The 27,648-nt window shown below is 43.9% G+C and overlaps 1 protein-coding gene across 1 annotated transcript in view; it reads left to right on the forward strand.

Moving 5' to 3' along the window:
• Positions 1–27,648, forward strand: part of LOC141105855 (alpha-2-macroglobulin-like protein 1) — a 181,626-nt gene that overhangs the window by 35,633 nt on the left and 118,345 nt on the right. The window contains exons 12-16 of the mRNA XM_073595998.1: positions 8,241–8,477; positions 12,436–12,508; positions 13,685–13,830; positions 25,604–25,759; positions 26,868–26,996. Of these exons, the coding sequence (XP_073452099.1) occupies positions 8,241–8,477; positions 12,436–12,508; positions 13,685–13,830; positions 25,604–25,759; positions 26,868–26,996 (741 nt within the window). The remainder of the gene's footprint in view (positions 1–8,240; positions 8,478–12,435; positions 12,509–13,684; positions 13,831–25,603; positions 25,760–26,867; positions 26,997–27,648) is intronic.

Consider the following 27,648-nt stretch of genomic DNA (forward strand, 5'->3'; position numbering starts at 1 on the left):
TCAGTTCTGAGTATGAGCCCAGCAAAGCCGCCTCCAAAGTGGAAGCAGGATTTGCTGGTTCCTCAGACAGCCACCAACGGAGGATAACCAACACCGCCGCCCAATAATACTTTTGGAAACACGGTAGAGCAAGTCCCCCTAGTGACAGAGGGAGTTGTAGAGTAGATTTAGAGATTCTAGGTATGTTACCGTTCCATATAAACGCAGTGATCACGGTGTCAATTTTTTTAAAGAAGGTATTCGGTATGTGTACAGGTGTCTGTCTAAAGATATAAAGAAATTTAGGCAGTATGGACATTTTTATCAATTTCACCCTGCCTACTGGGGTCAGAGGCAGTGTTTTCCAAATGGTGCATTTTTGGGTCAGAGTAGACATTATAGGAGATAGGTTAAGGGGAATAAACTGTGCGAAGTCTCTGTGTATTTCTACTCCCAGATACCTAAATTGAGAGACTTTTTTGAGGGGAGTGTTTGCAGGTATCGAGGCTTCCCCCGGATGTAATGCAAAAATTACAGATTTGGTCCAGTCAACACAGACGCCAGAGAACCCACCAAAAGTATTAATAAGTGACAAGGCAGCACCTAGGGAATCACTGGTATTCCTAAGGTACAACAGGGTGTCATCCGCATATAGGGATATCTTTTCGTGTACCGTGCCAATCACAATACCGGTAACTAAAGGGGAGGATCGAAGGAGGATTGCCATTGGTTCTATGGCCAGGGCAAACAGGGCAGGGGAAAGTGGGCAGCCCTGCCTGGTACCCCTATGCAGATAGAAGGGTGGCGAGATTGTCGTTCCCGTACGAACCCTAGCCCGTGGAGAGGTATAAAGGGTTTGCACCCAGGATATGAATTTAGGACCAAGGCTGAATCGACGCAGGACCTCCCATAGATAACACCACTCTACTGAGTCGAATGCTTTCTCAGCATCCAGGGAGGCCACTGCGTCGGATTCTGTCAAATATTCCCTGGCACCCATAACCGTGTATAATCTACGAAGGTTAATGTCTGTCCCCTTACCCGGCATGAAGCCAGTTTGATCTTCAAGAACCAAATTATGTATAACTCCATTGAGTCTTTTGGCTAGGATCTTGGCAAGTATCTTGGCTTCTGCGTTAAGTAGAGATATGGGGCGGTAGGAGGTACAAAGCTCAGGATCTTTACCCGGCTTAGGTATGACCACTATTATTGCCTCTGTCATGGATGGCGGAAGTGTAGAGTCTTTCAGGGTCCCCACAATCATCTCGTGCACTTTGGGTATCATTTGCTCCCCGTGTTGTTTATAAAATTCAGGAGGGAGGCCAATCCGAGCCCGGAGTCTTCCCTACCTGAAGTTCGCCTATGGCCTGTTTCACCTCCTCCAAGGAAATGGGTGCGTCTAAACAGTTTTGGGTCTCTTCGGTAAGTGTAGGAAAGGCGAGTCGACTAAGGAAGGAGTCCAGCTCCCCCGCAGAGTAGGCCACCCTAGAAGAATATAGGGATTTATAGTATGTGGCAAAACAAGCGTTGATAGTAACTGGATCGGTCACCAAATTCCCATCATCAGTTCTAATACGGGCTATGGTAGACGCAGGCTGTTGTTCCCTCGCCAACCAAGCCAGCAGGTGTCCTGTTTTTTCACCCTGTTAAAATATACGTTGTGTCTGTGTCAATTGTTGTTTTTTAGCTCCCGCTACTCGGAGGAGCATCACCTCATGATGCGCAGCTTGCATATCAGACAGGGTAATTGGGTTTTGAGTCTGAACGTATCGGGACTCAAGGTCTTGTGCCCTATTCTCAGCCTCCTCAATAGAGACCCTGGCGTCACGTCTGGCAAGGGAAATCGCAGTCTGATAGCCTCCCCGAGTATATGCCTTAAAGGCGTCCCACCTAATAGGCAACACCGAGGAGTTAGCATTAGAGGTCCAGAAATCTGCTATAGATGTGTCTTTACTTGTCGCAATACTTTCCTCTGAGATCCAATAGCGGGACAGCCTCCATAGTCTCTCCGAGGGAGGGGTCTGTGTTTGCAGAGTAAGAAGCATAGGGGAGTGGTCTGATATGCCCCTAGGTAGCATTTTCACCTCTATTACGCGAGAGAGCAGCCCCCCAGTGATGTAAATCAAGTCTATCCTGGATAATGTACGATATGAGCCAGACTGGCAAGTGAATGCTCTATCGCGTGGATATTTCCACCTCCATACATCCATTAATATATATAAGGTAGCCCACTTACTGAGGGGAGAGTCAGAACCCATCCCTGGATTCAATCTATCCACGGACGGGTTCGGAGCCATATTGAAGTCCCCAACTATAATAAGGTTGTCCGTGGAATATGAAGCAAGTATAGGAGTCAGGAATTTAAGGAGAGACACAGTAGCCGGAGGGGGCACGTACAAACCCACAATTAGCATCTCAACAGTATCTATCACAGCATGTAATAGAACAAATCTGCCCTCCGGATCAGTCCTGACGGCAAGCAAGGTAAAGGACAGGGATTTGTGTATTAACACGCTAACTCCCCTGGCATAACCTGAGTATAACGAGTGATAGGAGTGCCCTATCCATGGTTTTTTAAGACCAAGAACTTTTCTGCCCACCAGGTGGGTCTCCTGAAGTATACATATGTGCGGGCTATATTTTTTTAAATACGTCATGACCAGGGTTCTCTTTATTTTGTCATTTAATCCCCTAACGTTCCACGATATAAGTCTCAGAGGCGCCATAACCTTAGAAATAGCAATGCTTTAGGATGGGAATATCGACAGGACTGATCCGGAGTAAGGCATACACCCTTCAGTATACAGGAATTCATCTGTAACATCTTGATCAGCAGGCCCCAGGTTAAGCCAGGGGCCAAAAAAGATGACCCAAGTAGACCACTGCTTAAATTCGTATCAACCTGAATAAAACCAGAGCAAAAAGGAAAACAAAGGAAAAAAACAACAAAAAAAGGGAGCAACCGCAACCCAAGAGCCCAACCCCCCCTCCCCGCACGTCCGTTAGGGAACTCGGAGTGCTTGTATCCCAAACTAATCCATTATATTGTAGGAAAGTCTCCTGTGAGAGCAATGGAGAGGCAGGTGGCCTTCCCTTACACAAGCGTAACTACTTCCCACAAGATTGGAGATCTCCGCTCACACGCCTACAGCATAGCAGCATATAAACGAAAAAATTAACTAGAAAATAAAGGAAAACAAACTCTTGCAAAATATTATAGCAACATTTGAACTTGTCTAATGCATAATTTGCAAGGCAAAGTTGGGCTTGAAAATAAAAAAACACCTAGTATGAACTAGGGGCACATACTTTATTATTTAACCAGTTTAACATCCGCAGATATAAGGAGAACAGTTTATCCCCCTAGTAGTGTCACTGGCATGCAAATCCCTCAAAGGAAAGAAACTTTTGCAAATTAATATAGCAGCATTTAAACTTGTCTAATGCATAATTTGCAAGGCAAAGTTGGGCTTGAAAATAAAAAAAACACCTAGTATAAACAGGGGGCACATACTTCATTATTTAACCAGTTTAACCTTCGCAGATATAAGGGAGAATAGTTCATCCCTTTAGCAGTGTCACGGGCATGCAATTCCCTCAAAGAAAACACACTCTTGCAGAGTAATATAACAGCATTTAAACTTGTCTAATGCAAATTTGCAAGGCAAAGTTAGGCTTAAAAATAAAAAAACACCTAGTATGAACTAGGGGCACATACTTCATTATTTAACCAGTTTAACATCTACAGATATAAGGAGAACAGTTTATCCCCCTAGTAGTGTCACTGGCATGCAAATCCCTCAAAGGAAAGAACTTTTTGCAAATTAATATAGCAGCATTTAAACTTGTCGAATGTATAGTTTGCAAGGCAAAGTTGGACTTGAAAATAAAAAAACACCTAGTATGAACTAGGGGCACACACTTCATTACTGAGCCAGTTCAACCTTCACAGATATAGGGAGAACAGTTTATCCCTCTAGCAGTGGCACGGGCATGCAAGTCCCTTAGAGCTGCTTTGTAGTGATCCAGCAGATTCTGGTCCTGTTCATGGATTTCCCCTCCCCCCCACATATTGGAAAGATCAACCGTATGAGAAGAGCAGTATTTCCTCATAGCACTACCGAATGTATGAGTTGACCACATAGCAGCCTTGCAGTAGTGTAATATGTAGGAGGTTAACTACATCAGAGCAACAAAATATTGTCCTGTCCCAGCCGTTCAGGTAGAGATTGGAAAAGAAAATTGTATAGCAAAAGAAGAGAGCATGGAAACAAGCATCTAGTGTGATCCAAAGTCGCTCACTTCGGTACTAGCCAGCGTAGCTGTTCCAGATAGGAAAAGGGCACAGTATTTCCTCACAGCACTACCCCAGGGGAGAATTTTCCACATAGCTGCCTCAGATAGGGTATTAGGGAGGGGGTTAACTACATCATCCCAGCGAGATATCTTCCTGCGTGTGAATGTCTCCGCCTGAATATAATAGCAGGGAGTATGATGTAAGTTACAGACACAATCCTCCAGCGTGTAGGTAGATTCGGGTGGTTGCCATCTGACTCGTCCTGAGGGGGAAGGTCAGTCAGCAGGCAGAAGAGAAACCCCCCCCCTGTCAGCAGGCAAAGACTATGATCAAAGTATTCCTTTTCCCTCCCATGCGAGAAAGCAAGGGGAGATGGAGGGTAGCTGGGGAGGGAGGACAGGAAAAGCCAGTCTGTACCGGATCAATGGTGAAGCTTATACGTTACCGGGCACGGGGAAGGCCATCCAGCCACTGAGAGGCATCCTCTGGGGAGGTGAAGTAGCGGGTAGATTCGCCGTCAATAACCCAAAGGCGGGCCGGAAAAAGCATGCTATACTTGAGCCCTTTTATGCAAAGCTGTGCTTTAACATGGTCAAAAGTCCTTCTGAGTCGTTGCGTATCAATAGAATAGTCCGGGAATAGCATTAGCTTCGTGTTATCAAAGCGCGATTCAGGAACTTTGCGGGCTTCACGTAGTGCCAGGTCCCGGTCCCGGAAATTCAAGAGTCTAAATATGAATGTACGCGGAGGGGATCCCGGGAGGCCTCGCACAGGAATCATTCGATGAGCTCTCTCACGAAGTGCGGGGAGAACTGGGCCTGCGGAAGCAGGGTGCGGAGTAGATGCTCAGTGAAGGCCGCGGGGTCCTGGCCCTCAGCTCCTTCTGGTAGCCCCACGAACCGCAAGTTATTCCATCGGCTCCTATTCTCGCCATCTTCCGCCCTAGACTCCAAGGCCTTCACCTTGACCTGCAGGGTGTGAATGGAGGCCCTCTGATCCCTAATGGAATCCTCCGTCTCACCAACCCTACACTCAGCTTCTCCCATTTGTCCTCTCATCTTATCCATGTCTCTCCGTAGCAGCCCAAACTCTGTCTGGAGGGTGTCGATTTTTGCTGTTAGGGTCGTCTGGCATCCAGTGATCGCCTGCATTAAGGCCTGAAAGCGGTCTTCCTCTGCCGTCGCTGGATCCGCCATGTTGGTTTGAGATGCCACGTGTGCGCAGTCTATGGCGGGCCGTTGTTGCTGCTGCTGGGATGGTTTAGGGGCTTGCTTAGCCTTCCTACCCGGACCCGATTTGCTTCTTCTTATGCCCTAGCAACCTCCGGTGTCTGTTAGTCAAATGAAGGATTAATTTTCAGATATTTTAGGCAGGTGGGAGCGGAGCTCCTCTCACACACGTCCTTTCAGGCCGCCAGCTCAGCCCAGCCCTAACAGATGAATATTTAATTGAGAAGAATATCAGCATTTCTGTCAAGAGCTGGTATGTAGTCAGCTATGCCCCTCAAGTGAAAGTGGCGGTGAGAGGCAGCTGCAGGAGTAGGGATCACCTCTCTGTTGGGTGGAATCTGGTTGCATTCAATGGGAATGAGCAATGGTATTTCTACACTGACATTCAAGGGAGCTACTACTAGACCAATGGCTCTCATGCCTGAAATTTCTGTAATGCCAGCAGAGGTATCCAGGGTGTATGGTAAGACATTTTCTTTTATGTTGGTGAAAAAGCTTTGATTATGCAAGAGATTATACTCTTGCAAGAGACCTGTTTATTATGATCATCTGGAATGGCATATAGTCTTATAGCTTTCTCTGGTTGACCCTTGCTAGGAACTAACCATATTTTGTCACAGGATTTGTCCTTCTCCACAGACATCTGTACAAGTAGAGAAAACTGGATTATGAGGAACTGTTTGGTGTGTGCTTTGCCCACCATGCTTTGCCTCAGGAGGATGTAGACAGTGGGACTGTCTAGAAATAAGTGAAGCACTTGCACATGATCATCACTGTTGCATTCTATGCCCTTACAGTTTTTGGTATGGTCTTCTGTGGAAGCCCAGCATTTGAAGAAAATCCCAATTTTTTAAAAAAGCTCTTTGTATACTTACAAGGGTTTCTTTGTGAAGCTGATATACGTCAGGTGTTATGTATGGGACTTGATTTTGGGATTTGGGTTCTTGATTTTATAGTTCTGATCAATTCTGATCAATTTTCAGGAACAGTAGGTGTGGGTAGAGTATCTACCCACACCTCTGGGTTTTTTATTTTTTGCATTATAAATGAAAAAAGTGAAAAGTTTGAAAAAAAATGCATTTTTCTTAGTTTCTATGAAAAAATTTTGCAGATTAGTAATTTTTCTTCATAAATTTTGGCCACAATTTATACTGATACATATCTTTGGTAAAAATAACCCAAATTGGTGGATATTATGTGGTCTGTGTGAAAGTTATAGAGTCTACAAGCTATGGTACAAATCATTAAAAATTGATCACATCTGATGTATCTCATTTCTTGAGACCCTAACAAGCCAGGAAAGTACAAATGCCCCCCAAATGACCCCTTGTTGGAAGTTGAAGTTGGCATTTTTTCCCACAATTCTTTGCAAAATTAAGATTTTTTTTTTCTTTTTTAACACAATCACGCCAAACGCGTAGTAAATGGCCGATGTGATTGGCCATTTACCGCGATCTGTGATTGGCTGTGTCCAAGGGACATGGCCAGCACAGATTTTCCCCGATGCTCGCTCGCGAGGGCGCGCGGGGAGTGAGGAAAGGGGAGGACGTCTATTGATGGCCTCCCAGAAATGTAGGTCCACGCTGTAGCCATCATTCGGCTATAGCGTGGACGGGAACTGGTTAAAGTGTCGCCAATGGAGATTTGTAGGTACCGTAGTTTGGCATTCCACGAGTGTACGCATTTTTAAAGTGTGACATGTTAGGTATCTATTTACTTGGTGTAACATCATATTTTATATTTTAGCAAAATTGGGTATTATATTGAGTTTTTGTGCATTAAAATTCATTAAAGCATATTTTTTTTTAAATTTGCATTTAAAAAAAAAGCTCAGCAAGTATCGGGTGACATATAAAAATATGCAACACCCACAATTTTATTCTCTAGAGCAGGGATATGCAATTAGCGGACCTCCAGCTGTTGCAAAACTACAGGTCCCATCATGCTTCTGCCTCTGGGTGTCATGCTTGTGGCTGTCAGAGTCTTGCTATGCCTCATGGGACTTGTAGTTCTGCAACAGCTGGAGGTCCACTAATTGCATATCCCTGCTCTAGAGCCTCTGCTTAAAAAAATATATAATATTTGTGGATTCTAAGTAGTTTTCTTACAAAAAAAAATGTTTTTTTACATGTAGGAGAAGGATGTCAAAATTGCCCCCGGAATAGAAGTAGGGTAGCTGGTTTACATGTTTCAATAGCTCTTCATTTGTATATCGTTTGCTTTTAAATTAGTGAAGATGTTATTGCTGGGCCTCTGTGCTTCTCTGTACAATGCAGGCAGATCATGGCTGCTGAGAGACGTCAGCAGGGTGCATACATACCTTCCTGAAAACAAGCAGTAGGCTGGCTCTTGAGTTATGTAAATATCAAAATGTCTTGATGGGAGAATGTCATTCTGGAGGAATTGGATTCGCTCATCCCTACTAAAAATCACAGGTGTCTGCCCCGTGTCCAAGTATGCAGATTATTAACATTATTATTGCCGGGAGAGAGGGAGAGAGTACAGTCCTTTACTGTCCTCCTAGTTCTTTCCTCCTTGGCCTCATGTCACCCATTCAGTTAAGCCACCTCTGATCGAAAAAGGGACAAATGACTGACCATACATGATGTGTAAATCATATTGATTGTCTTCCGTCATTGGGAAAATGCCAGAAAGTTCCCAGGTCTGATAAACATTTCAAATACTTTACCCTGGTTACTGATTCAAAGCCTAAATCCATGTATTTCCTATCATAGGCAATATTTCTAACGAAAGAAGATGTTGATGCAGACCTGGATATCGGATACCTAATGTTTTCAGATGCTACGATATGGGTTCATTCCCACTACTCAGAAAGTCAAAGCTTCCTGAATTTGGAAACTAGAGGAAGAGACCAACTGCCATGTGACTCTGATCTGTCAGTGAATGTGGATTATCACATCAATAAGGATCAGCTGGATAGTAAAACAGACCACATCTCATTCTTCTACTTTGTAAGTTGCATTTTTCTTGTAGCATTTCGTATGTAAAGACATTATTTTATACAGCTGATAAAAGTATATCCATGTACAGAGACTGGTGAACCTTCTGTGCATGTCGGTTTTCATATAAACAGCCATACTGAAATGTATTTATTATTCATTTCAGGTACTTATATAGCACTGTCAATTTACACAGCACTCTACATATACATTATACATTCACATCAGTCCCTACCCTCAAGGAACTTACAACCTAAGGTCCCTAATACACGTTCATACATATACTAGGGACAGGATCTGATTAACCTACCAGCATGTCTTTAAAGTGTGGGAGGAAACTGGAGTACCTGGAGGAAACCCACGCAGGCACAGGGAGAACATGCAAACTTCAGGCAGATGGTGTCATGGTCAGGATTTGAACCAGTGACCCTTTTTGCTGCTAGGTGAAGGTGCTATCCACTACACCACTGTGCTGCCCAAATATGGCGAGACCATTTTTTGTGAATTTCCTTTATTTTTTATTTTTCCCTTACAACTTTTGGTTTGTAAACCAAACTATACATTTTCTGAAAGCAAAGTACTGGTAGAATGCAAAGAAGGGGCGACTGGTTTTGTTCGGTTCCACGATAGTTGTGGAAATGTTTCTCAAAGTGATATTTTCGCTAAAAAACACATAGAATCAAACACAGCAAAACGTACAAAATTCTGGCGAAATCCACCGGCAAGAAAAATTTTGCCCAGGGTCCAATCAATATTAAAGACGGCCCTGGTTACGTGCATATAGGGATTTATGAGAAGCACAATTTGCATCCAGAAAGTGAAATTACATGTGTACAGCTGCAGTATCTCTTAGCCTGTCATTGACTTGCACATGCTGGTGTTGCCTGTGGCTGTACACAAACACTTGTGACTCGTCTGATCAGAAATGTGCTCTGTATGTAATTAAGGTCTTGGGGCTCCATCACATGGGTGCTGTAGCCTGTACATCATAATGGGTGGGTTTTTTATGCAGCTGGAGCTGCACACAGACAGCCGATATTATTCTTTTGGAATAAAAAAACAGAAAGAAAAAATATGAATATTTTTCCTAAAATAACCAAAATAAAATCCAATATTACGTAAACAAAAGTCCACAGTGTAAGTCTATAAGTGCCGATTCACACAGGAGAGGCTTGCCCGACTCTCGTCCAACTCTGAAGCCGCCCCGTACAGCGCAACTTCAGCATGGCCTACAAAGCAACTTCTGTATGGAAGTCAATGCAAGCCGCTCCGCAGTCACCCCAAAGTAGTACAGAAACCGTTTTCTAAGTCGGAGCGACTTGAATCGCTCCTATTAGAAAGGTTCCATTGCAATGCATGGAGCGCGACTTGTCAGACGGCTAACCGGAACCAGAGAGGGGAGAAGAACCGACAGAGGCAGAAGACAACAGCAGAGGAGGCAGGGCTGCCTTAATAAATTACTTTAACATCCTGTGTGCTGTGTTTTATTTTTGACACTTTTTTTTAGGTGAATGGGTAGGGGTACAATGTACCACATACTCATTCACATGGTTGGGGGGGCCTGGATCTGGGGGCCCCCTTGTTAAAAGGGGCTTCCAGATTCCGATAAACCCCCTGCCCACAGACCCTGACAACCAACTGCCAGGGTTGTCGGGAAGAGGCCCTTGTCCTCATCAACATGGGGAGGGCATGTGGCCTGGTATGGTTCAGGAGGGAGGGGGCCCTAGGCCTGGTTCACACTGGTACGACAAACGCTCCGACATTAGGAACTCATGTCGCATGTGAAAATCAATGTTTCCCTATGAGAGCCGTCTTAACTGGTCCGACTCAAGTCGGTCTGACTTTGAAAATGCTCCCTGCACTACTTTGGTTTGACTTTGGTCCTACTTCAGCCCATTGAATATCACTGAAGTCGGATCAAAGTAGGACCCTTGTCCTAACCATCCGACTTGTGACATCCGACATGGTGATTACAGCAGCAGTAAAAAGAATTTATGTCACTCTGGGATTGTTTTGATTGGTCAAAGGACAAGTCATACTATCACAAAGTTGGATGGAAGTAGGACCGATGTAGGGCAGATATAGCAGGGCAAAGTAGGATGAAAGTCGTACACCAGTCGTATCGTACCAGTGTGAAGGGGCATGTGATGGGCACATTTTATGTTAAGGGGCACGCTGATGGGCACACCAAAATGTGCCCATCAGCATGCCCCTTAACGTAAAATGTACCCATCAGAGTGCCCCCTAACATAAAATAAGGGTCATGCTGATGGGCACATTTTATTTTAAGGGGGCACACTGATGGGCACATATTATGTTAGTGGGGGTATGCTGATGGGCAAATATTATGTTAAGGGGACACTCTGATGGGGACACCTGAAGTGATGGGGACTCCTGATGTAAGGGGGCATTCTGATGGGAATACCTAATGTAAAGGGACACTCTGATGGGGACACCTGATGTAAGGGGGCACTCTGATGGGGACACCTGATGTAAGGTGGCACTGTGATTGGAACACCTAATGTAAACGGGCACTCTGATGGGGACCCCGATGTAATGTGGCATTCTCATGGAGACCCCTGATGTAAAGGGGCACACTGATGGGCACACCTAATGTAAAGGAACACTCAGATGGGGACACCTGATGTAAAGGGGCACTCTGATGATGGCACCTACTGTAAGGGGACACTCTGATGGGGACAAATAATTTAAGGGAGCCATCTGATGAAGAAACCTGATGGGAATACCTGATATAAGGGGGTACCCTGACGGTGGCAACTGATTTATAGGGGTAGTCTGATAGGGACTACCTGTCCCCATCAGACTGACTATTTAATTGTGTGACGTCACACTGCCATGGTCGTGGACCGCGGCAGCATTTTACATGTGAGTCACCGTTTTTTATACTTCTGTTTATGAGCGGTTTATGTATTATACAGCATTTGCTTTGTTTGTTGTGAATCTTGACAAACAAAATATTCTGTGTCTCTGTATGCCTTACATCCATGGCATGGAAAGGGTTAAAGGCTATGTTCACGTTTGGCACACCTTTTCGGACAAGAGTCCCTCATGGGTAAAACAAACTGATGCATGTTTAAAAATATTGATTACTGAAGTTGCCACATCTGTAGGCCATTTTCTGTCACCCTAAGCCCAGGTTCACACTGACAGCGGGAATGAAATTGTGCGAGTTCAGCTGAACTCGCACAATTTCATTCCCGCGTGTCAGCCCCAACTTCAGGGGTGATTTCAGAGACATCTGTGCAATTGCCACCGATTTGGCATGCAATTTGACATGCCAAATCACATGCCAATTCGCTCCAATGTGAACCAGGGCTGAAGGAAAGCTAAAATATTCTCATCTTTGTGTACATTCCCATCGTGGAAAGTTTCTGGGATGCTGTAGACGCTGGACACTCACCTCCACTATTACAGGAGTGAGCATCTCCCTGTTTTAAAGCCAAACGCAAAATGTACAGCCTATTTGTCTTAGGTACATCAACCCATAGGTCTGATTGCTATATTGAAACATGCTTGTGTAATGACTAGACAGGACAAACAGATCTCGCTTCAAACAATTAGCTAAACAACCTGTCCATCTTCCATCCCAATACAGTTTCAGGCAGCCAGTTACAGAATTTACAGAAAACAAAATATATTTATTGATGGATCCCCAACTTCCATGTTTTCTGTCCTGGTCTGCAGACTTGAGCATAGTCTCCATAATATCAGATCAGCTGCTTGTCTGGCATTCTGGCATTCAGCTTTAAATAGATCCAAGAAGAAAAGTCAGATCTCCTTGTTAAATGCTTACCAGCATTAGCTACAGCATGGACATTGTGTCTTCATTAGGCTGAGCATATAAAATGTTACTTCACTTTTTTCAAATTTTACAAAAAAAATCAGGACAGTAATCCAGTAATCTATTGATAATACTGATATTAATATTATTTTCTATCCTGTTTTATAGACAGCCAACGAAGATGGAATTTATTCTCATGAAGAACATAAAGTGGATATCACAGAGCAATCAAGCGGTTCAAGTAGGTATAGCAGCTAAGATATAACATAAACAGGATTGAATTTAGTCCTTTATATTATAAATGGCCCTTAGCATGGAATAAATGGACAGAGAAACTTTGGTTTAATTTAAGAGCAAAACATTATTTTAGACTAAGGCAGCCCTTAAATTTGGCCACTTGTTGCAAAATCACGTACCTGTACGTGATTTTGCTCAAGTGGCTGTACCAGGGTGATGCGTGCATCACCCCGGTATCTGTTTTTAGAGCCGACGGTCGGCTAATCAGCCGCACAGCTGTTATGACAAGCAGCGGGAGGGGACGCCCCCCTCCTGCCGCCTTCTGTTGCTCGCCCGGGCTTTCCCATTCCACAGGGAGACCCGAGCCACCGGGTGAGACCTGAGGCGCGTCTGTCGGCTGGCCGGAAACCCGAACAAAGCCATGACTGTCTTTAATCAGTTCCGGACCGCCACCGCAGTTGTACTGCGGCAGGTTGGCTCGGCTGGGCAAAGCAACGTTACCCTATGTCGACCGCGACGATCGGATTTGCTTCTGAACCATTCAGTCTCCAGGCCAATGATTTCTGGCCTGGACCTGGTGATCGGTTCTGGTGAATGAAGTCCTTCCCCTGCCTGTGCTTACACTTACACAGGCAGGGGAAGTGATGTACCATAGTTTGTAGACGCTATAACTTTTGCGCAAACCAATAAATATACGCTTATTGACATTTTTTTTTACCAAAGACATGTGGCTGAATACATTTTGGCCTAAATGTATGACTAAAATTTACTTTATTGGATTTATTTTATAACAATAATTACAAAATATCATTTTTTTTTTTAAAAACGGTCTTTTTTTCATTTATATTGCAAAAAATACAAATCGCAGAGGCAATCAAATACCGTCAAAAGAAAGCTCTATTTGTGGGAAAATAAGGACGCAAATTTAATTTGGGTACAGCATTGCATGACCGCGCAATTACCAGTTAAAGCAGCGCAGTGCCAAATTGTAAAAAGTGTTCTAGTCATTGAGGCACCAATTCTTCCGGGGCTCAAGTGGTTAAAGAAGAAGTATCATTATTTGTTTTATTATTCTGTCCCCTATGGGACAATGTACATGTAGTATTTTGTCTCCTGTTATGAGATGTAAGTAGATGTTAATCATTTTCCCTAATTAACAATATGTATTTTTTCTCTCTAGCTCTCCAAGGATCTTTCTCTATAAAGGTTCATCTAGATGCCAAGTTATCCCCACATTTTACTTTGTCTGTCTATACTCTTCTGCCAAAAGGCGAAACCCTCAGTGGCATCACCTTTTTTGAAGTCTCGGCATGCTTTGGAAACAAGGTGAGTAAAATTGTGTCATATTTAATGCAATAAAATGCAATTACTGTAAATAACCTGTGTCAGATACACAGGGCTGGTGCAAGGATTTTTGACACCCTAGGCGAAACCTCATTTTGCCCCCCCCCCTTAGCCCCATCACCTTTGCCCTGGCCATGTATACCCCACCTTTTTAATAAAGCGCCCATCAAATGCAGCCCACCAGCGTCCATCAATGAATGTTTGCTTGCTTCCATTCATTCGGGAGTCGATATTAGGGATGAGCCAGACACCCCCTGTTCGGTTCGCACCAGAACATGCGAACAGGCAAAAAATTTGTTTGAACACACGAACACCGTTAAAGTCTATGGGACTCGAACATGAATAATCAAAAGTGCTAATTTTAAAGGCTTATATGCAAGTTATTGTCATAAAAAGTGTTTGGGGACCCAGGTCCTGCCCCAGGGGACATGGATCAATGCAAAAAAAAGTTTTAAAAATGGCCGTTTTTTCGGGAGCGGTGATTTTAATAATGCTTAAAGTGAAACAATAAAAGTGTAATATTCCTTTAAATTTTTTACCTGGGGGGTGTCTATAGTATGCCTGTAAAGTGGCGCATGTTTCCCGTGTTTAGAACAGTCTGACAGCAAAATGGCATTTCAAAGGAAAAAAAGTCATTTAAAACTACTTGCGGCTATTAACCACTTCAGGCCCGGAAGGATTTACCCCCTTCCTGACCAGAGCACTTTTTACAATTTGGCACTGCGTCGCTTTAACTGCTAATTGCGCGGTCATGCAATGCTTTACCCAAACGAAATTTGCGTGCTTTTCTTCCCACAAATAGATCTTTCTTTTGATGGTATTTGATCACCTCAGGGTTTTTTATTTTTTGCGCTATAAATGAAAAAAGACTGAAAAGTTTTTAAAAAATTGCATTTTTCTTAGTTTCTGTGATAAAATTTTGCAAATTGTTAATTTTTCTTCTTAAATTTTGGCCACTATTTATACTGATACATATCTTTCATAAAAATAACCCAAATTGGTGGATATTATGTGGTCTGTGTGAAAGTTATAGAGTCTACAAGCTATGGTACAAATCATTAAAAATCACCTCTGTGGTTTTTATTTTTTGCGCTATAAACGGAAAAAGACCGAACATTTTGAAAAAAAAATGATTTTTTCAACTTTTTGTTATAAAAAAAATCCAATAAACTCAATTTTAGTCATACATTTAGGCCAAAATGTATTCGGCCACATGTCCTTGCTAAAAAAAATGTAAATACGCGTATATTTATTGGTTTGCGCAAAAGTTATAGCGTTTACAAACTAGGGTACGTTTTCTGGAATTTACACAGCTTTTAGTTTATGACTGCCTATCTCATTTCTTGAGGTGCTAAAATGGCAGGGCAGTACAAAACCCCCCCAAATGACCCCATTTTGGAAAGTAGACACCCCAAGGAAATTGCTGAGAGGCATGTTAAGCGCATTAAATATTACATTTTTTGTCCCAAGTGATTGAATAATGATAAAAAAATAAACAAATTTTTACAAAAAGTTGTCACTAAATGATATATTGCTCACACATGCCATGGTTATATGTGGAATTGCACCCCAAAAGACATTTAGCTGCTTCTCCTGAGTATGGGGATACCACATGTGTGGGACTTTTTGGGAGTCTAGCCACATACGGGGCCCCGAAAACCAAGCACCGCCTTCAGGATTTCGAAGGGTGTAAATTTTTGATTTCACTCCTCACTACCTATCACAGTTTTGAAGGCCATACAATGCCAAGATGGCACAACCCCCCCCCCCCCAAATGACCCCATTTTGGAAAGTAGACACCCCAAGCTATTTGCTGAGAGGCATGTTGAGTCCATGGAATATTTTATATTTTGACATAAGTTGCGGGAAAATTAAAAACTTTTTTTTTTTCTTTTATTGCACAAAATTGTCACTAAATGATATATTGCTCAAACATGCCATGAGCATATGTGGAATTACACCCCAAAATACATTCTGCTGCTTCTCCTGAGTATGGGGATACCACATGTGTGGGACTTTTTGGGGGCCTAGCTGCATACGGAGCCCCGAAAACCAATCCCTGCCTTCAGGATTTTTAAGGGCGTAAATTTTTGAATTCACTCCTCACTACCTATCAGTTTCGTAGGCCATAAAATACCAAGATAGCACAAAACCCCCCCAAATGACCCCATTTTGGAACTTAGACACCGCAAGCTATTTGCTGAGAGGCATGGTGAGTATTTTGCAGCTCTCATTTGTTTTCGAAAGTGAAGAAAGACCAGAAAAATTTTTTTTTTTTTTTTTTCTTTTTTCAATTTTCAAAACTTTATGACAAAAAGTGAGGTCTGCAAAATACTCGCCATACCTCTCAGCAAATAGCTTGGGGTGTCTACTTTCCAAAATGGGGTCATTGGGGGGAGGGGTTGTGCCATTTGGGCATTCCATGACCTCCGAAACTGTGATAGGAAGTGAAGAGTGAAATAAAAAATTTACACCCTTAGAAAGCCTGAAGGCGGTGCTTGGTTTTTGGGGTCCCATACGCAGCTAGGCTCCCAAAAAGTCTCACACATGTGGTATCCCCGAACTCAGGAGAAGCAACAGAATGTATTTTGGGGTGTAATTTCACATATTCCCATGGCATGTTTGAGCAATATATCATTTAGTGACAACTTTGTGCAAAAAAAAAAAAAAAAATTCTCTTTTTCCCGCAACTTGTGTCACATAATAAATATTCCATGGACTCGACATGCCTCTCAGCAAATAGCTTGGGGTGTCTACTTTCCAAAATAGGGTCATTTGGGGGGGGTTGAACTGCCCTGGCATTTTATGCACAACATTTAGAAGCTTATGTCACACATCACCCACTCTTCTAACCACTTGAAGACAAAGCCCTTTCTGACACTTTTTGTTTACATGAAAAAATATTTTTTTTTTGCAAGAAAATTACATTGAACCCTCAAACATTATATATTTTTTTTTAAGCAAAGGCCCTACGGATTAAAATGGTGGGTGTTTAATTTTTTTTTTCACACAGTATTTGCGCAGCGATTTTTCAAACGCATTTTTTTGGGAAAAAACACACTTTTTAAAATTTGAATGCACTAAAACACACTATATTTCCCAAATGTTTGATGAAATAAAAAAGATGATCTTAGGCCGAGTACATGGATACCAAACACGACATGCTTTAAAATTGCGCACAAACGTGCAGTGGCGACAAACTAAATAAATTTTTAAAAGCCTTTAAAAGCCTTTACAGGTTACCACTTTAGATTTACAGAGGAGGTCTACTGCTAAAATTACTGCCCTTGATCTGACCTTCGCAGTGATACCTCACATGCATGGTGCAATTGCTGTTTACATTTGACGCCAGACCGACGCTTGCGTTCGCCTTTGCGTGAGAGCAGGGGGGACAGGGGTGCTTTTTTTTTTTTTTCCTTCTTTCTTATTTTTTTTGCTTTTTTATCTTATTTTTAAACTGTTCCTTTCATTTTTTTTTTTTTTTAAGCATTTTTATTGTTATCTCAGTTATCTCTATGTAAATATCCCCTATGGTAGCAATAGGTAGTGACAGGTACTCTTTTTTGAAAAAATTGGGGTTTATTAGACCCTAGATCTCTCCTCTGCCCTCAAAGCATCTGACCATACCAAGTTCGGTGTGATAAAATGCTTTCCCAATTTCCCAATGGCGCTGTTTACATCAGGCGAAATCTAAGTCATAAAATGCTCGTAGCTTCAGGTTTCTTAGGCCATAGAGATGATTGGAGCCATTCTGGTCTCTGATCAGCTCTATGGTCAGCTGGCCGAATCAACGGCTGCATTCTTAGGTTCCCTGTTGGGAACATGGAAGATGGGGGGGGGGGGCATTCCCTCCTACTGCTTGTAAAAGCAATATAGAGGCTAATTAGCTGCTAGGATTGCTTTTACATGAAAGCCGACCGCTGGCTGAAAAGAATGATACCAAGATGATACCTAAACCTGCAGGCATCATTCTGGTATAACCACTTAAAGTCCAGCAACATACCAGTACCTTACTGGTCCTTGTTGGACATATATTGTAAACTTTTTTTTCATTCAGCCTGTGGGCTGAAAGAAAAAAAGATATTGATCGGTGGGTATGCCCACCATTAGAATACCTCCCTTCATCCACCCACTTCTAATGATGGGCATATATGCACCGTTTATATATGCCGAAGCATGGGGGCATCCTCCCGCAAAAGGTAGGAGCAAATTGCTCCTCCGCCCACTGCTGCCCCCACGCTTCAGCATATATGCTGAAGTATGTAACTGTGGTGGTGAAATCACCTCCGACAGCGCTGGAGTCACGGCTTTATGTATCGTGGGAGCAAACGCTGTTGCTGTCAAGATATATAAATCTGCGCTGCAACTGAATGGCGTACCTGCTAAGCAAATGATGGTTAACAATAAAACAAAATAACATTACAGTATAACAGTAATGCCCCGTACACACGGTCGGATTTTCCGATGGAAAATGTGTGATAGGACCTTGTTGTCGGAAATTCCGACCGTGTGTAGGCTCCATCACACATTTTCCATCGGATTTTCCGACACACAAAGTTTGAGAGCAGGATATAAAATTTTCCGACAACAAAATCCGTTGTCGGAAATTCCGATCGTGTGTACACAAATCCGATGGACAAAGTGCCACGCATGCTCAGAATAAATAAAGAGATGAAAGCTATTGGCCACTGCCCCGTTTATAGTCCCGATGTACGTGTTTTACATCACCGCGTTTAGAACGATCGGATTTTCCGACAACTTTGTGTGACCGTGTGTATGCAAGACAAGTTTGAGCCAACATCCGTCGGAAAAAATCCTAGGATTTTGTTGTCGGAATGTCCGAACAAAGTCCGACCGTGTGTACGGGGCATATGACTTACCATACCTGCAAAGCAAATACAAAAAAAACATAGTAAAAAATAAAACATTTAACGCAACCTGTGCCTAAAATATATATATGCCGAAGCATGAGGGCATCCTCCCGCAAAAGGCAGGAGCAAATCGCTCCTCCACCCACTGCTGCCCCCACGCTTCGGCATATATGCTGAAGTATGCAACTGTGGTGGTGAAATCACATCCGACAGCGCTGGAGTCACGGCTTTATGTATCGTGGGAGCAAACGCTGTTGCTGTCAAGTTAAATAAATGCACGCTGCAGCTGAATGGCGTACCTGAAAACAAAAAAATGGTTAAAACACAGTAAACTATAAAAAAATTACATACCTGAAAAGCAAACATGATAAAACATAACAACAATAAAACATTGCAGAATAGAATACAGTAAAAAAGAGCAGAACAATAGAGAGAGAATAGAGAGAGAGAGAACAATAAAACGACAACTATTTTTGTTTTTTTTATTTTATATTTTTTTTGTGTATTTTTTTTTTTTTTTTACTTTTTTTTTATAACTGTAACTTTTAAAACTGTAACGGTTCCAGGTTTGGGTCTCTCAAAATGCGATGGCATCTTGGGAGACCCTGTGAAAGTGTGCCCTAGTCTGTGCAATGCTGTACCCTACGCTAAAACTCAGCTAGTGTATGGTAGCGCTCAAAACATTCACCAATGCAAAGACCAGGATTGCCAGGACAGGAGGGACAATAATACCGGGTGTTACGCCTAAATCCGTGCTTTCTGCAGACACAACATTTTCTTTGGGGGGCCCGTTGGGTAGGGGTACTCAGGAGGACATAAGAAAAAATGCCTCCCATGCAGCCGGCTTACTGCATCTGGTTGGGGAAGGTGAGGTGGAGCACCATCTGGATACAGAAGGGCTCTGACGATCCCTTCCTGGAATTTAAGGAAGAATCCAGTCTGTCCTGAAGCTCTATATAGCAAAACCAATTTAAATAAGTATACAGACACTTTTTTGTACCAGCGTCTGGCCTTACGGGCAACTAGATACGGCGCCAACAATTGGTCGTTGAGGTCCACCCCTTCCATATTTTGGTTATATTCTTGGACACAGAGGGGTTTCTCCACAACACCAGTCACCTAAGTAATTTGGACCGTCGTGTCTGCATGAAGGGAGGTAAGAACGAAAACATTCTTATTGTCCCTCCACTTCATAGCGAGCAAATTATTACACTGCAAGCAGGCTCTCTCCCCCAGCCTAAGACGGGAATCTACAAGCCGCTGGGGAAAGCCCCGTGGATTAGGTCACACGGTGCCACATGCTCCAATTTGATGATCAAAAAGGTGAGTAAAAAGTGGCACGCTCGTGTAATAATTGTCCACATATAAATGGTACCCCTTTCCGAATAAGGGTGACACCAAGTCCCACAATATCTTGCCAGCGCTTCCTGTGTAGTCAGGGCAGTTTATCGGCTCTACGTGACTATCTTTACCCTCGTAAACCATAAAACTACATGTATAGCCTGTGGCCCTGTCACAGAGCTTATACATCTTGACCCCGTATCTGGCACGCTTGCTGGGAAGGTACTGTTTGAATGACAAGCGGCCAGAAAATGTAATCAGGGACTCATCAACGCAGACAACTTGATGGGGAGTAAACAAGTCTGCAAAACGTTGGTTGAAGTGGTTTACGAGGGGCCGAATTTTGTAGAGCCGATCGTATTCGGGGTCTCCACGAGGACGACAGAGTTCATTGTCATTGAAGTGCATGAACCGCAAAATCTGCTCGTATCGTGCCCTGGTCATGGAGGCAGAGAACAAGGGCATATGGTGAATTGGGTCAGTGGACCAATATGTCCGCAACTCACTCTTTTTAGTTATGCCCATGTTGAGGGAAAGGCCCAGAAAGCTCTTAAATTCGGAGACCGTAATTGGTCTCCAATCTCTGGCAAGGGAGGACTGGGGAATAGTGGCGATGTGTTGACCAGCGTATAAATTGCTTTGGTCCACAATAGAGCTATAGAGATCTTCAGTGAAAAACGGTGAATAAAAATCCAGTGGCGTAAAATCATCTGTTTCCACCTGAATTCCGGGTTGGCCAGTGAATGGGAGAAGTACGGGTGCTGCAGAAGTGGTGGGTTCCCAATTCAGATTGGCGAATGCAGCAGGAAGGGCACTATGGGCACGACGGGCCTGTGTTCGTCTTCTTGGTGGCAGCGGGACACTACTAGTGCTTGCCACCTCACCAGCTTAAACTGCACTTATGGGACTCGCCACGTCACCACGTGATACTGCAGTGCTGGATGTACGACCAGGGTGTACTAGGCCGCTGGTGCTTGCCAGTTCACCAGAAGGAATAGCGGCGCTAGTACTGCTCTGCTCCATACGAGGGACCTGTGGTTCTTGCACTTCAAGGACAGAAGAAGAAGTTCGGGGTCTGGTACGCCTGACCTTGGCAGGGACCACAACTCCGTCGTCAGAGCTATCTGTCATGGAGCCGCTGTCCTCCACAGGATCGTATTCTGAGCCTGAATCTGACAGATGAGTGACTTCCTCTTCACTATCTGTCATGCTCAGAAACTTGTAGGCCTCTTCACTAGTGTACCTTCGATTTGCCATTTTGGGCTCTAAATTTAGGGGTACACTAGTGAGACTCACAGGCAAAAAAGCTCCTGATTGTCAGCGACTGTATCAAAATGCTACCAAAAAACTGTTAGCGATCGCAGGGATCAGGCCTGACTCTGCGAACGCTGCAGTTATGGGTGCTTAGTGTTTTGTAAGTGTCAGTGATCGATCGATACTGCACTTGGGTGGGCTGGGCCGAGGGGCAAAACGCAGGTACTAGCAGGTATCTGGGCTGATCCCGCTACCACTGCGTTTTTGGGGACCCTAAACTGCTGGGGATGCTAGTATAGATCTGATCGGATCAGATATTGATCCGTTCAGATACTATAGCACTAAGGGAGGTGTATGCTGCGTGCGTGTGTTTTAGCGGTACTGGAGCTAACCTGACACTGCCTGGGGCGACGCAGACCTTATCTGACCCTAAAAACGTAACTTATATCACCGCCGGGCGATCAGGGGTTTAAACCTTTATAAGGTAATAAACGGCGGGTGCCCTAAAACTATCATAAACTATAAAAAACAAACTAACTAACCAGCGTCACCCGTAACAATTATATGGTGATTACTGGTGAAAGGGTTAACTAGGGGGCAATCAGGGGGTTAAAACCTTTATTAGGTAGTATATGGGGGTCCCTGTCACTATAAAACACTGATGGCGAACCTATATACTTACCTCCCTAACTAGCGTCACCTGTGTCACTAATACAGCGATCAAAAAAACGATTGCTTAGTGACACTGGCGACAGGGGGTGATCACGGGTTTAAAACTTTATTAAGGGGGGGTTAGGGAGTACCCTAGACCTAAAGGGGGGTACCCCAGACCTAAAGGGGGCTAACCCTAACTGCCCTACCACTTATAACTGTCACAAAGTGACACCAATGCAATAATCAGAAAAAAAAAACTGCTTTTGGTGTCAGTGTGACAGGTGGTACAGGGGGATGATCAGGGGATGACTGGGGGGTGATGGGGGGGTAAAAAGTGTGCCTGCGTGTTCTACTGGAAGTGTAGTGTGTGCAAACTTACTTGGATGTCTTCTCTCCTCGGCGCCGGAACGAAAAGACCGTCTCGAGGAGAGATGACATCACTTCCTCCGCTTCTGTTTACATTACAGAAGCCGAGGAAGCCTGTCATTCACCAGGAGCGATCGCGAGGGGGGAGCCACAAATGAGTGGCCTCACCCTCACCTTTGATCACCCCTGACCTGAATCCGACCACCGCAGGCACCGGGGGGGGGGGGTCCGATCGGACCCCCTGCCCGCGGGAAGGCAAGGACGTACCTGTAAGTCCTTTTGCCTGCCCGTGCCATTCTGCCGTACATCGTCGTGCGGCGGTCGGCAAGTGGTTAATGAATTGTCGGTCCGACAATACACATAAAAGGGGAACCCCAAACCAAAATTTTTTTAAAAATGGCATGGGGATCCCCCTAAATTCCATACCAGGCCCTTCAGGTCTGGTATGGATATTAAGGGGAACCCCACACCAAAATTAAAAAAAAAAGTGTGTGGGGGGTCCCCCTCAAAATCCATACCAGACCCTTCAGGTCCATATTTTTTTTATTTATTTTTTTATGAAATTCAAGAGATTTAGATTACATTTTGGCAAAATACATTGGAGTCAACAGGAAAGGTGAAATGAAAGTGTTTTTTTTAATGGGTTTTATAAGGGTACAGTGGGTGTTGAATAGTTTCTGAGGGTTACAGAGGCATCTTTCAGCTATTCTAGATCTATTCTTGTAACAAACAAATTGCCCCATTATTAGTCCCTATTATTTTTCTTTTTACAAAAAAGAAAATACACAGAATACATAGGGTTTAATTTATAAATGTTTTCACACATTTTTCTGATTCAGTTGTAAAAATATATGAATCCTGGGTTAAAGTTTTGTGCATCTTGTGTGCATTTTTAATACTTAATATAATCATACTTATGAATTGACCCCTAGATAAAATAAATAAATTGCCTTAAATATCCCCCCTCCCCTCCGAATATATATATAAAGTGAGAGTTTCTCTAAAGATAGAATCAGTAAATTTGTGACAAAACCAATTTCTCCAAAATAAAAATCTGCTCATCCCAATGGCGACAGTCACCCTTTGTATATTATTAGCATAAAAAATCATAAGATGCAACCCTAGTGTAAAGCCTGTTTTGCCCATATATGCCTGTAAATTAATGTATAATGTTTTTGCAATTAATGAAAGATTGTTTAGTGTTTTTTTCACTTCAAATTTTACATCTTAGTCCATGTCAAAGATGTTGGAAGAACAACAATATGTAATAGTACTGTGAACTATATATAGTGTATGCATTATACCCATCTACCCAGTAGGTGGCACTGTAATGTGTATCTATGGTAATGTACTTAGAGGAAGTGTTATCTCTCTAAGAGCCCTTTCACACTGGTTGTCAGCTGCATTAGTGGTAAAGCGCCGCTAGTTTTAGCGGCGCTTTACCCTCATTTTATGGGGGCTTTTCGGACGCTAGCAGGGCGCTTCGGCAGCGCTGCCCATTCATTTCAATGGGCAGGGGCGGTGGAGGTGAGCATAGTTGCCAACATTGCAAAAAAAAAATGTGGGACACTTTTTTGGCTGTAGGCGGAGCCGTACAATAATTAGGGGGAGGGGCATTCGTTTGTAGGCGTGGTTTCGCAAAAATAATACAAGTGTGGCGTGGCAAAAAATGGGCGTGGTTTACGTGAAATAGTGGGCATGGCTTAAATGGGCGTGGCTCAAGAGGGCTTGGTTAGAGTCTGAGAGAAAGGGGGAGAGGGGGAAAGGGGGAGAGGGGGAAAGGGGGAGGGGGGAATGACGGGACAGCAGCCCCAGATCCTACACAATAAAAATATGTGTATTCTAGAAAGTTTAACAATCAGCAGATAAAGATACTTCAAATATCTGGTGTTAGCACTTCAACCATCCCGGCACCATGGTTGTTATGGTGTCAGGATGATTGAATCGCATTATTTCTATTATTACATTGTAATATAAAATTAAATCATTCAACTCACCATAATGCCGAATCAGTGGGATCCCTGAGCGTGTCACTAGCCACGTCCCCTGCCACCAGCAGAGTCTGTCCTTGCATCAGGTGCCCCGGCAGAGTCCCTCCTTGCATCAGGTGCCCCCAGCAGAGTCTGTCCTCGTATCAGGTGCCCCGGCAGAGTCCCTCCTTGCATCAGGTGCCCCCAGCAGAGTCTGTCCTCGCATCAGGTGCCCCCAGCAGAGTCAGTATAGACCCCCTCAGTGCAGACCCCTTCAGTGCAGACCCCCTCCATCAGTGCAGACCCCCTCCATCAGTGCAGACCCTCCCTCCATCAGTGCAGACCCTCCCTCCATCAGTGCAGCCCCCCCTCAATTAGTGCAGCCCCCCTCAGTGCAGCCCCCCCTCCATTAGTGCAGCCCCCCTCAGTGCAGCCCCCCCTCTATTAGTGCAGACCCCCCTCTATTAGTGCAGACCCTCCTCCCATCCAGGAGCGGCCGGTGTTCTGCCGAGAAAGTTCCCCTCGGCAAGTAAGGACCCCCTGTACTGCGCAGCGCTTGCGCAGTACGAGCCGGCGGAAACAGCCGAGCTGGGGAACTTTTCGGCAAGACACCGGTGCCGTGTGTTCAGTGGAGAGGGGAGGGGCCGATCCGTGCAGCTAAAGAAGCCGATTCATTGGCTGCACAGATCGAGCCCCCTTCCTCTCTCCACTGAACACTTGGGGGAAGATCGAGCGGCGGGGCTGGCGGCCATTTTACTGGAGCCAGCTGCTCCACAAATTTAAAAAAACAACATTCCCGATTTTCCTGAAATCCCGATTTGGGACAGCCTCCAATCGGGACGAGGGTCCTAAAATCGGGATTGTCCTGGGAAAATCGGGACTGTTGGCAACTATGGGTGCGGTGTATACACCGCTCCTCCACCACCCCAAAGATGCTGCTTGCACTCGGGCTCTCACACTGGGGCTGCAGGGGAGGTGTATTTCAGGCGCTTTAGGGGTGCTTTTTTTGAGCCCAAAAGAGCCTGAAAAATGCCCCAGTGTGAAAGGGGTCTTAGTGTATGTAGTTGTATGCTCTTTGTTCCTGTTTCTGTCTACATGATGTAAAGCCATGATAAAGATATCCTCCACAAAAGTAAAGGTGTTCTGCTGTATACAAGAAGCTTCCAGCCCATGATTTCAATACTCTGCACAAAAAAAGGAGGTTTTAAGCTGGTGACGTACTACTTATCACCAGTGGAGGGGAAATCAGAAAATGTAGACTTCTGTTCTGCAACTTTTTTATGAAATTTTTTTATACAGGTTCAGCTCAAATTCTCTGAGGAACAAGTCCATCCTGGAGGGAAGGTGAATCTGGACGTGTCGGCAGAGGCTGGGTCACTATGCAGTGTGCGCTCTGTGGATAAAGGATACCTACTTCAATATCCACATGATGATGTCTCATTTGCAGCTCAAGTTGTAAGTGTAAATATATGTTTGGCCTGTATGGACAACTGTCACTTTAAGTCTGATGAATAAATGACATTTTATGTGAGTCCCACAGTTGTACCTGATACTACATAAGTGGCTACCGATCAATTCAATGCTACATTGAGCTCAGAGAGGGCCTCCAGAAATATCACAGGATATCTTGTGGATTTGGAGTGCAAAAAGGTCTTAGTGACAATCTGGGGAATTCATTAAGGATGTCTATAACACTCTTTAGAATTCCATTGTGCCTAATGCTGCATGAAAAATGTCAGTGGAGGTGACCGATTCATGTACCTGTTGAAACAGCTGCATTCATTTGGGGCAAGCACCACATGCATAGGCGCACTGAGACCAGCTTGTACACAAGGAATCTCCATCCTCTGTGCAACTGAGCTCCATTTCTGTTCTGCAGCTGTCACACAAATAGGAGTTTTGTAGCGGAGTGGGCAGAGCCTTATGGGGTTTCAGAGACACTAGTTCCCTATCAGGTCCACTCTCCTTGTGATTAAGAGCAGGTAGTGGGTGGATTTCTAAGCCAGTAGACAGCCTGCAGATTACATTCAGCTCGTTGGGTATCCTCAGTTCTGTGGCTGGCACTGATTTGTTATTGCGAACTGTTAGCTGTTGATTTAAAGTCACCAAAAATGTGACCTTCTAACCACAATCATGCAGTACTTTTATCTGGGTGGGTAACGAGCAAAGTGTGTTTTGTTGGGATGGATGTAGTTGATAATGCTTATGCTTTTCAACACTAACCTACAGCTGCTACTCTATTATCAAGAAAGCCATCATCCAGTTTGGCATGTACCTATCAATGTCTTCTTGAGTATCCTCTGATAGCTTCTTGTTGGCCCCCAAAACTATCCATCACTATTTAGGGTGAAAGTTTTTCAGGTGGGAGCTACTGTAAGATCATCAGTTGCCAGGGACTATTTCAAAGAAAAAAAAAAATCAGGCCTATGAATAAACACATCTAGTTATTCATACACCCATTAGCAGTATTTCCTGGATCCTATCAGAAGTTTCCTTTCTGAGTTTACTTTCTAACTGGAACTGCAAGTACTTATATATTGTAATCTGCTTTATGTTACTTCAGCAAAACAGTCTATCAAGGCCCTATGGATATTATAGGGATGGTTTTGAACAGGAAGATCACCAATGCCCTGAAAATCAGACAGTCGCCCGTAGATGGGAGCCTGTGTTTGATACTTCATTCCTGTTTCAGGTATGTCTATTTAAACACATGCATTTTTTTTTCATTTGAATTATAAAGGTTCATCTGTAATTTATGCTGTGTACAGTATATGTTAATTTTATGTATATAAATTCCACGTGTAGTGCTCACCCCTGGAGGGCCGCTGAGAATATACCCGGGTCTCCCTTGCTTCCAGTCAAAAGCACAGTTCCATGCACTCTGACAATTCAGGCTCAGTTTAAAATCTATTGCTGAATAACTAGTACAGGAAAGGGGTTTGGGGTCACAGGATGCTCCAAAATGTTAATAACAATCAATGAGAGAACAGATTTTTTTAGTAGAAAATCATTACAGGAGCAGCACACACTACTGTACCAAACCAGGTCATACTCACAATGTCTCAAGAGTTGTCTGTCACACAGAAACCACAGTTAGATCTTCAGTGGGGAATTTGAAGATCCTTCTCCAGACTAGGACTTCAGGACAGTGCCCTTGCAAAACGTCTAATAGCAATCTCCTCTAGGCCCAGTTCCCACTGAGGCCCAGATGGTTCTCTTGCCTCAGTAACTCCCTCCTAAGCAGCATCCCCAAGAGAACTGGAACCCTCCCTAGAGAGGAGAGAACACACTACTCAGGCCTCCTAAAGATTTTTGTCACATCCCCAGCCACCTTTTGAATCACT

This window comes from Aquarana catesbeiana, linkage group LG08 (genome assembly GCF_042186555.1).
Source record: "Aquarana catesbeiana isolate 2022-GZ linkage group LG08, ASM4218655v1, whole genome shotgun sequence".
In the NCBI taxonomy this organism is placed as follows: Eukaryota; Metazoa; Chordata; class Amphibia; order Anura; family Ranidae; genus Aquarana; species Aquarana catesbeiana.